This window comes from Papaver somniferum, chromosome 9 (assembly GCF_003573695.1).
Source record: "Papaver somniferum cultivar HN1 chromosome 9, ASM357369v1, whole genome shotgun sequence".
NCBI lineage: Eukaryota > Viridiplantae > Streptophyta > Magnoliopsida > Ranunculales > Papaveraceae > Papaver > Papaver somniferum.
In genome coordinates, this window is record NC_039366.1 from 5,261,449 (window position 1) to 5,273,004 (window position 11,556).

The window sequence follows — 11,556 nt, forward strand, 5'->3', positions numbered from 1 at the left end:
TGTTTTTAGTATTATAATGGTGTACTATGATACAAAAAGAAATGTTGTATTTTTTTTATAAACTTATTAAGATGCGTTTTTGCATTAGTATTATAGTGCAATGTATACACCATTCTTTTTTATAAGATAAAGGAAAGGAAATTGGTGAAATGAGTGAAGTTATTTCAATTTAATTTATATGTGTAACCTTTTTTTAGTGTGTCTTTTTGTATATTAACTAATCTTAATCTTTTTGTATCAAACTGTCACCCATTAATTTCGATTTCTCAACCTTGATTCGAAAAAACACAAAATATGTTATTTTCAATCGATTAAATCACCTTGTAATATATTATTCGTCATGATGTTTTTATCACTGATCACAATAATCACAATGTTAGAACCTTACCTATTGCGTATTTTGTTATTACAGATATTGTTGATTTGTAATCTTTTAGTTTGTACTTTATCCTTTATTTGCTAGCAAATTCATGAGCAAAATATAATTGTACAAATTTCAAATTGTTTGTGGACATTAAGGTTAGGAAAAGTTAAAACTTCATTAAGAGTGATGAAAGAACAAAATCACCAAAGATTATGATTCGGAGTTCACAGAGAATAATCTTGGTGAATTAACGAAGATTTAAAAGCATCACTAATATGGATCTTATTGAAAACATCTATTAGGTTTGAACATGCACAACTCGGCCATGCTCCGTACAACAAGTTAAGTATTTGATCGAATGTCCAATGTTCTTGAATCGAGATTAACAAGGCACAAACCACCGACCAAAGTTCGAATACTTAGTCCTCAAAGCGAGGAGAAACATGCCAAATGACGAAAAAAATCCCTCCAAATAGCCAAGAAATTTATCAAAAGACATATAAACAAAAGAAAACACTTTTACTCAATTAACAATTAATTAAATCTTAAAAGCAAAAGAAATCTTTCTAAGATATGATCCGAAAAAGATCGAATCTAAGCAAGAAATTAATGGACGCAATGATTTTTTTTTCTTAAAAAAAAGGAAAGGATAAGAGAAATAAATAGATGGAGGGGTAGATTAAGAATTGTATATTGTGAAGAAAATAACTTCACAATATATGTGTGTGTTTCCGCGTACTAAAACAAGATTGCTAAATCACGAATAATGACCTCGCGATTGCTAGTGGGGTTTTCGTTCATGGACTTTGTAACTAATTGCTAGTAGTATTTGGGAACCATCGATGTAATCAATTTCAGTCGATATCTCGGTTTTGGTGTTATCCGAAATGTTTGTATTCTATAATTCATCAATGTTTACCAATATTCACAGATATTTCATCCAGATATTGAATTTCGACCCTGGCCGATATTTACCGAACTCTGATATTGACTACGTTGCGAGCCATTAACTTACCGTTGTACTAATGACTTAATCCATCAAAAAGAAATGGTATTTAGTGATCAACGTCCATAATTAATGTCTTTGGCTAATTTCCGCCGTTGATTCTTCGTAATCTTAAGCGAACACGTGGCAGAGAATGAGAAAGTGTCCGGTAGCTCATTTCAGCCGTCGATTTCTCTAGTCATACACATGCCAAGATCTTGGATAACGAGACGACAAGATAAGCCCACTACAGAAAATATCCTTTTATCACTTATCCACAGCTCTCTTTTTTTCAGCATCTTCTTCTTTTCTCTAAAACTTCATCTCAAACACAAACTGAATCTATGACAATCTCGATTTCTAATTAAGATGATCGATATAGATTACATAAGTATGATGGCAGGTTCGGGGTTCGGGATGACAAGAACCAACTAATTTCGGTTTAGCTGGCATAAACTGGATGGGAAATGTGGCCGAGGGGTTTGAAAAGTGCACCATAGTATGGTTCGTTAACTTCGTTATCATTCATATCGACCTTATTAGTAGAGCCTAGAGTGCACGCATCTACAAAGTGGCGCCCATAAAAAGCCTTCCTGAATGGTTAACGACTAATGAGATTATCCGAGGTTAAAGATAGCACCAAGTCACCAGTTGCGATCATCCATCCGCTCAGATGAGACCGCGTCCCCAGTGGCGAGCCACCCTTTCTGGGGCGAGGATTGCATCATGTTTTAATCATTTTGGGAATCATTTACGTTGAACTGGACGGAGGACGACTTTGAAAAAGTTAGACAATAATTCAAGCTAACTACTCTCTCTTCACACATTTTTTGCGTGTAAAACAGGACTTACTTGCACTCTCTTATTAGTCTTGAATCTTGATCAACCAAATTAATTTACACAAAATACATCTCTGCTTCTGATTTAGCTCCAGCTCCTGCAGATTTTACAAAGGTATGTACAGCTTCATTCAATTGTGTTTTCGATGCCTTTTATTTTCTGTTTTAGTAGTACTTAATTTTTTCGTTTCAAACTCTATTGCAGAAAATTATCTTAAATTGAATGATGGAGCTGTTGTCAGTTTATTATACTGAACCATGTTTGTTATTCCCTAGTAGTAGTAGTAGTTGTTGTAATTTAAACATGAGATTTGTCTCCACAAACTCTAAATCGAGCCGAACGAAACAATTCGTTAGATTTAAAAAGACACGGTTAGTTTGTAGTAGTATGTCCAGCTCCTCAAGAAGGGATTCACTGCAAGGGGAAACATCTGGATCACTTGCAAGCTCGGATCAATATGTGAATTGCTTAGGTGAAGGCTACACTACTAATTATGTTGTTGGCCGCGGAGTAGAAAGCAGCACAATTGATGATTCTGTTAAAAAGATATTGATTCCGGGTCTGCCACCGCAAGATTTGAACGGAGACTCAGGTTCGACAATTACTAGTTGTTTCTGGGAGTGGAAGCCGAAACTTACTGTGCATTACGAGAAATCGGGGACGGAAAACGTGGATGCGCCGGCTTTGCTTTTGCTGCCTGGTTTCGGTGTAGGGTCATTTCACTATGAGAAGCAACTCAAGGATCTTGGCCGGCAATATAGAGTGTATGCTTTGGATTTTCTTGGGCAAGGAATGTCATTACCAGCTGAAGATCCAACTCCTTCGGCTAAGGGTGGAGAAGATACTTCAGCTGAAGGAAAGGACTCGGCGATGTGGGGCTTTGGAGAACAAACGGAGCCGTGGGCTAATGAGCTGGTTTATTCAATGGATTTATGGAAGGACCAGGTTACACATTTCATAGAGGAGGTATAGTCAATTTAACATTTCTGATTTGAGTCAATTATTATTCTATTGCCAAATGCATCGGCAGTTCAGTCTATCTTATAGCAGTTCGGTTCTTGGAATTCATGTTCTGGCTTTAATCACTATGCTACAGGTTATTGGGGAGCCTGTTTACGTCGTAGGCAACTCACTTGGAGGATATGTTTCACTATACTTTGCAGCATGTAATCCTGAATTAGTTAAGGGTGTCACATTGCTTAATGCAACACCGTTCTGGGCGTTTCTTCCTAATCCTATTACTTCCCCAAGACTAGCAAGAATTTTTCCCTGGGCCGGCACATTTCCTCTGCCTGTTGGTGTGAGAAACTTCATAAGCTTCCTGTAAGTTTCCATTTTAAGTGCATATTTGTTTTACTCCGGTTGTTCTGCTATGATAGACTAAACTAGTATTATACCCTGGTGTGCAGTTGGCAAAAGATAAGTGATCCTAGAAGTATTGCAGAGATTCTGAAGCAAGTATATGCTGATCATTCAACGGATGTTGACACAGTTTTTTCTCGTATAATTAAGACAACCGAACATCCAGCAGCTGCTGCATCCTTTGCTTCAATCATGTTTGCTCCTAAGGCACAAATTTCATTTGACGAAGCTTTATCTAGGTATGGTTCTGAAATTCTGCTATGAGTGTGTCTGTTGTATTTCGGTCTTGTTTTTATTTATCGAGGCTCTAAGCTAAGCTAAGTTACTCTTATAATCTTATATCTGCAGGTGTAAACTGAATGATGTACCTATATGCCTAATGTATGGGAAAGAGGACCCTTGGGTAATGCCTATTTGGGGGTCTCAGGTGAAAAGAAAGGTACCTGAAGCTCCTTATTATCAAATCACCCCGGCTGGTCACTGCCCTCATGATGAAGTTCCCGAGGTAGGCACTTGTATAATGGCTCTATGAATATTGCCTTCTTTCTTTGGGGTAGTTTAAGATATTTAAGCATCTTATGCCTGTGCTTCAACAGGTTGTAAACTACTTACTACGTGGTTGGGTCAGATCCTTAGAGTCTCAAGGCTCTGTTGCAATGCCTCTTCTGGATGACCCCGAGTCTGTTGATTATGGTGTTTCCAGAGACTTGGAATTTGTCAGAGAAGGATCACAAAGAGCAGTGATTGTACGCGTGGTTGGAACCAAATCGTCTATTTGGAACCAGATAAGTACATTTATCAAGTCTCACATTGTAAAATTTCGTGTTAACGAAATTAGATAGGTGTTGTTTGTCTCCGTAGCCGATCTGAATCTCCTATGTATATATCCAGTTCAGTCATACATGAAATTGTCCTCCTGCCCCATTGTAATGTACACAAATCAGCCGTAAATGAAGTATACGATACCCTGAATCAGTATTAGTGACTCTTGCACAGTGTTCATCCTCTGCAGAGTTAATCCGTTACTGATTGTTCTACATAATCTAGCTATAATTTTAGGCAATGGCATATAGAACTAGAAAATTACTAAAAATGTGCTTCAAGTTCATACATAGCTCACAAAATCGTGACTAAGAAGAGCAAGCTGGAGTCTGAAACCCTGTAATCGACTTTTTGTTGCAGTAGCCAAGAATGATTGGCATATGCAACGTTTGACCGTGTAGGGCATCAATGGAACTCACAACATGAACCTAGGCTTGACAACCCACACAAAATGATTCCCAGAGTTCGTGGTGTTAAGTTAATAATCTTTTCAAAAACAATAAAATGAAAAGAAAGTGAAAAGATGGAGGATTTTGATAATCCTTTATGTTACATGAGGCTTTACATTATAGGTAAACTCTGGGATAAATCTTCTAAGATTTTTCGTTCTTTACTCTTTTTTATTTATTTTTTTTGGCTCGATCAAACGAAAAATCCATTCTGAAGAAGACTTATTAGTTACTACCAAGAAATTACTGGCTAACTCTAAATGGAAGTACTAGGAAACCCTCTATTCAATGTAGGAAAAAAAAAGGCCCATCTTCTTTTTTGGGAGTGTGCACCTAATATTTTAATCTCCAGTTAAATTTAGATAGTTAATGTGACGGGATGAGATTCTAAACATGGAGATAATGAGATCTTCAGTTAACTAATCAACCAATCAAATAAACATGTCAAATATGCATTGCATTCTTTAGAAGAGTGTGCACGTAATATGTATACTATAAGGCTATAAAGGGACGGGCCTAGCAAGGGGCTAACCCGGGCTATAGCCCGTCCCTTGATTCCGCCAAATTATTTTTGCAGTATATATATTAGAACGGTTTTTTGAGGACCGGACTTTTTTTGGGGGACAATTGTTTTATTTTGGGTAAGACATTAGAAGTAATTCTAGGTCACCCCTTATTTAAATATTTATATTAATATCAAAATTACCCTCCTGATTATTTTTGTATAATGATTAGTTAGTATGATTAATCATTGATTAAGGTTAAATTAATAGATTGTTTTTTTTAAAAGAAGTAGAATTATTGAGTGCCTAAGTGATAAAAGAAGAAGATGGAGAAAAAAATTATTTTAAAATGAGAAAAAACATCCTCCGAATACCGAAGTATGCTTGTAACTTAGTGAATGTTGCTATAAATGGCCTAAAATATCTTCAAAATCAAAATTGTAACAAAAAAATTTAACCAAATCAACAAAGTTTGGTTATATTATATGAAGAACATGTAACAGAACTTTCTGCAAATGCAGTTCGGTTAATAAATCCAAAATCACATGTAACCGAATCAGAGTTTTAATGGAGTTTGTTGTGGTCAAACTTAATCAATGATTAATCCTTTGCCTGTTTGCCACCGACTGTTTGATCACAACCTATTTGGTCAGGTCGTAAGGTCCAGCTTTTCATCGACGGATGGCCACCCACTATGACATCTTTTACTTTAACACCACAAATTTTGGTATTTACATGCATTTCTGTATTATCAAACATATCATTATCGTTCATGAAAATAAATTACGAAAAAAATGTATATTGCTTAAGGATATTATAGAAATTTTACCATATTAAGAAGGACAAATGTGTGGAATTCTATAATTTCTAAGCTACTCGTGTAATTTTACCAAGTCTTGGAAGACTACTGGGATAAATATCTAAATTTCCTTAAGTTTTTTAATGAATTCATAAGAAAATTTGGGAGGACAACTTTGTAAACAACCTTCTCGCTTTTATAAGCTTATTAGGCTGTGTTTATTAGGAGTTAATTCTATGAAATTAGTCATCTTTCCATGAAAATAACGTATTTTTCGTTGTTTGATCAAAAATTTGTTTCTTTGAAATTGTAAAAGAAAAAAAAAGTGTGGTCTAAAACATGTCTTAAACTTAATTTCATGAAAAATCTTTCCTCTCCTTCCCAAGAAACTGATTATGTGGAATCCTTTCAAACACATCCTTAGCTTGAATTATTTTCTCAAGTTCTAGGGTCCTCCCTAGTCCTCACACAGCTGCGCACAATGCATATGCATTATTTTTAATTGATTTCTCAAAACAAATAAACGTAACTACGCTTATATCATTGTTGTACAATGGCAAAGTTAGAGGGTGAATACCGCCGCCATTACCGAGCAAGAGGGAAAAAAAGAGTGATAGAGAGGTCTATTATTCCTATGTTTAGGATTTCCATGGGTATCCCCGTGCTGATGCTTTTTGGTCCCGTCTAGTGACTTCCACATGGACAACGAGACATCCACCGATTATGGTGGTCCCTCCCAGAGAACCTTAAAAATAATTCCCAAAACACCCTACTTAAATTTAGGTAATTTAGACTACTCCAAGTCTCGCTTTTCTTTATCGAAAACAGTTAAGGCACGCCTTGTCATGTTCATTGTTGTCACATGTTAGATGAAGTTGTCGCGAGTCTCTCGAATCATATTGTCATCATGTCTTGAACATATTCTTTGTGCATATTCTCGTTTCCTTTTCCATGGAAAAAAAACAAGGCATTTTTAGGGGCGACCTAAAAGAAATTAGGGGCGATACTAAAAGACAAAAAAAGTCACCCAAACGTAATTTTAAGCTACTCCTTATCTCTGATTTTTCAAAATGGTCAATATGCCCTTATATGACCGGGAGCCTACACCATAATCGGTAGGTTAAATTGAAACTGTACCTACCGATTATAATGTAGATACTTCAGCTAATAATCCCTTTTATAATCGGTAGGTTATCCAACATATATGACTACCGATTATAAGTTGCTCCAAAATGAGTTTTTTCCTAAAATCCTTCATTATTGAATTTTGAAACCTGCTATAATCGGAAGGGAATACAACTTAATAACCTACCGATTATAAGGAGCCACAGATCGGAAGGAACGAGGAGGAGAGGAGTTGAAGCTGAAAAGAAATGAAATGAAATGAATTCAGGTTGACTTTGGTTTTATCTGTCAAACGGTTAATAATTGGTAGGCATTACCACATCATAAGCTACTGATTGTTGAGTAGCCCAAAATAGTTAGGGTTTGTTACTTATATACCTACCGATTATAGGAAGCCCCAAATCGAACCACTGCCAAATTCCATAGGTTTCGAGGGTACAGAGCCGACCATAACCATTTGGTTCGTGTTTTGGATGTAGTCATAATCGGAAGGTATATGGATTACATAAACTTCCGATTATAGGTTGCCCCAAAATAAGTTTTCTTCTAAATTCTTCATTTAATGAATTTGAAATCCACCATAATCGGGAGGTATTGTTACTCGTAGCTTTCCGATTATGGGAAGCCCCAGATTATGGGGCAACAAAATATCTTCTTTGCTTTTTGGGTTTTCATCAAAATAAAAACAAGTAGAGGGATAATTCATGAATTATCTGATAAGGCAGGAATTGGAATAGTTTCAGGGCTAAAATGAAAGTTTTGTAGTTGCATTAAGTAATCCTTACCGGCTAGCTTTAAAAGCAAAAACAAATCAGTGCTATTAGGAGTTAAGAGTAAAGCTATAAAGGTATTCTTATTTCTCATATTAAACATGTCATTCTTCTTTTGTATTCGTGCATATCTAATTCTCTTTATACTATTATTATTTTTGAATCATAGTTCGAAAAATGATCCTTGATGTTAGGTAATTTTTTAGCCAACAATTTTAGATAATTTGAGTCTTAATTTGGTTATAAATTTTGGAGTTCAATTGAACTGAATCTCTACAAAAACTAAACTTAACGTAATTATTACTACTTTACTTCATAAATTGATTGTGTTACTATTTTGAAGGAAACAAAGCAAAACAGGACGAGGATAAAACTAAGGTCTAGTGCTACTATCGGTACTTCTGCCAACGCTTTGACTTGGTAACCGTACGACACACAAATTTCAGGCATAATCAGTTGATATCGATGTTCAAGGCTCTATTTTATGAAGATGTTCTAGGTTTCTAGTAATCCAATTTTTAGCTATAATTGATAAATGATAAATTGTGTCCGTTCCACTAATCATAATTTTTATTTGCTGCAGGTATGCCTCTAGTTAAAAGAAAAAAAAAAGATTTATGATCTCAAAATAGAAAAAAGAGTTAAACTAAATGTGTAGCGTGTAAAAAATATATACAATTATGAGGCAAAAAAAAAATGTCTGCTTCGGGACAAAAAATACTCAGAAACGGCCCTGCTGTTGGAGTGAAATAATTAAGGTGTTGGTGGAAACTAGTGAATGGAATTACCAAACGAGAGGAAAAAACGTCCCGAAAAGAAACTAATGAACGGAACCACATTCATTTTATGCCACATTGTCGTAACGTTCAATTACCTGATGCGACTTTGGTGATTATGGCCAGATTAAATAAAGGAAATGTCCCAATAGCTTGAAGCTTAAAAGATTCAAAAACGATCTTGTTTACTAGTCGTGAAATATGTGTAACCAATTCAGTCATACTACTTACAAAATTATTTTCCAACTCTAAAATACACAAATCTTCCATAGATGGTATACGATACCTTAAATCAGTATCAGTAGTTCTTGCACATCATTCCTCCTACGCAAAACTAATTCATTACTTGTTATTCTACATAATCTAGGTATGACTTCAGGCAATGGCATGCATATGCATTTCAAATATATCAACATGAACTAGAAAATTGCCAGAGATGTGCTGCAGGTTCATACATTGCTCACAAAATCGTGTCTACGAAGTGCAAGCTGGAGTTTTAAACCCTGTAATCGACTTCTTGTTGAATGATGGAATATGCGATGTTTGACTGACAGCCACACTGACTCTCCAGAAATCACACCTTATTTACACCTCTAATCTCCCCCAGAAATAGTCTAAAAATGCTTCCCACAGTTTGTGGTGTTCAGTCAGATGAAATTTTTGAAGAAAATAAAATGAAAAGATAGAGAATTTTGATAATCCTTTATATTACATGAGGCTCTACATTACAGGTAAAAACTATGGGATAAATCTTGGAAGATTTCTCATTCTTTGTTTTTCTGGCTCAATCAAACAAAAAATCCATTATGAAATCCACTATGAAGAAGACTTATTGTCCAGAAGAAATTAATAACTAAATCTAAATTGAAGAAATATATAGAAAATCTACGTAAACATAATAAAAGCCCATCTTTCTCCTCTATTAAACAAAGGTGGGCTTTTATTATGTTTACGTAGGTTTTCTATTTAAAATGAACCTTCATCATCAGCGAGATGATCTAGCACGTTATGTTCTTTTTCTATCAAATCCAAATTTAAAATGAACAAATATTAAAGAATCCATGATTAAAATTGAGTGCATAGATTTTAATCATCAGTTCATGAGTTCATAGATTTTTTCTTCTTCTCTAGATTTACGTTCCTATGTCTTCTTTTTAATGTCTTGCTAATTTTTTCCAGGGCCTCACCTATTCATCATCACCATGAGGAGCCTTCAGTATTGGACCCTCACTTCCAACATTATCCTTCTTATAACTCTATTGTTACAACCGCAAAATGTATCAAGGTCATCGTCTGAAGCAGTATTGCAAGCCATCAAAGTCAAGGTGGATTTAAACAGTATGTCTCAGTATATTCCTCTCTATCATGTATATGATTTAGATGATGTTATCTTCCTCTTCTTTTGGAAAATAATGGAAGATCCGAGTCGAATCGGGATAATGGAAAATTTGAATTTCAAATTTTCAAACTTCCCCCTATACGGTTGTGTAACTTTGGGAATGAAATTTCTGCGCCGAGAAGAATGCAGTCAAGAATCTTTATCATCAATGCAGTTAATATGGGTCAGTCTTCCGTCAAAATATTGTTACCATTGTTACAGGATAAAAATTATTCTGCTTTTATTAGACGCAGTCACTCAATAAATATCTCTCCCATTTTTATAAGATCCTTCAACAAAACAAACCTTGCTATCAATCCGCAAAAACACTTCAGAACCTACAGATCTACAAAAATGTCTTCCTCTTCAAACTCTCAAATCTCTGCTATTACCTCAAAAATGCAGAATGCCAAGATTAGAGATATTTGTGCTCGACAGATGCGTAGAGCAACAGGTCCCAAAGTAGCAATCACTGAAGCTTCAAAGAAACTAAACACTACGCTGATTGGTAAGATTTTCACCAAAGATACTGTTGAAACTGAATCAGTCAGAAAAGAAGCAAAGCTAATCTGGAACAGATACAAAATAAAAGAACTCAGACGTCTTGAAAGTCATATTTTTCTTTTTAAATTCAACTCAGAGGAAGTAATGAATGCCATCCTGAAGAGTGTTTTTAAGAGTATCTTTGGTGAGGGATGCTATGAAGAGTGTTTTTAAGAGGCTGTGGAGGTTGCCATTATTGCCAAGAGTCCAAAAATTTCTCTGGAAATGTGTGAGGGATGTTCTGCCTTCAAGAGATAAACTAACGCATGTTATTCAAGATGGTGATTATAGCTGTTCTTTCTGCCAGCAGGTCACTGAAACAGCTTGTCATTGTATTCTGGAATGCCACATCGTTCACTTGGTCTGGTTTGCTGTGTTGGGTGTAAGAAGTCCTTCTGATGTCACTCTCAAAGACTGGATAATAAGTCATTTCACGCAGTTTCAATCTGGACAGATTAATGAAGATATAATCTGCAGAATAGCTATTGTAGCTTGGTGCATATGGTCTCACAGATGTGATACCATTTTCAAGGGATTTTCAGTGTCACCTGAAACTATTATTCAAAACTGCAGGAAGTATCTTTCTGATTTCACTGACATATGTAGGAAGAAAACTGTAAACCCTCATAGGCAGAACAGACATAATTTGCATTGGTCTCCTCCTCCCAGAGGAACAATTACTATTAATTCAGATGGTTCTTGTCTTAACAACAGTGGTGGTATAGGACTAATTTCTCATGATTTTGTAGGTACTCACAAAGGGAGCAAATGCATCCACTTAGCAGGTTCAGATAGTCCAGAACCTTCGCAGAGTGTCAAGGTCTGTGGCAGGCGATTATA

At 35.6% G+C, this 11,556-nt stretch overlaps 1 protein-coding gene across 1 annotated transcript; it reads left to right on the forward strand.

Moving 5' to 3' along the window:
- The first annotated feature begins 1,672 nt into the window (after window positions 1–1,672).
- LOC113310691 (pheophytinase, chloroplastic-like) lies at window positions 1,673–4,576 on the forward strand. The gene is made up of 6 exons (XM_026559439.1): window positions 1,673–2,303; window positions 2,394–3,155; window positions 3,286–3,512; window positions 3,599–3,790; window positions 3,900–4,056; window positions 4,148–4,576. The coding sequence occupies exons 2-6, from the start codon at window positions 2,412–2,414 to the stop codon at window positions 4,391–4,393; spliced, it is 1,566 nt and encodes a 521-aa protein (XP_026415224.1). The 5' UTR covers window positions 1,673–2,303; window positions 2,394–2,411; the 3' UTR covers window positions 4,394–4,576.
- Window positions 4,577–11,556: the final 6,980 nt, after the last annotated feature.

Coding starts and splice junctions, on each gene's coding strand:
- LOC113310691 (XM_026559439.1), top strand. CDS start 2,412: ATGATGGAGCTGTTGTCAGTTTATTATACTGAACCATGTTTGTTATTC. Junction 3,156..3,285: donor TTACACATTTCATAGAGGAG/GTATAGTCAATT, acceptor ACTATGCTACAG/GTTATTGGGGAGCCTGTTTA. Junction 3,513..3,598: donor AGAAACTTCATAAGCTTCCT/GTAAGTTTCCAT, acceptor CCTGGTGTGCAG/TTGGCAAAAGATAAGTGATC.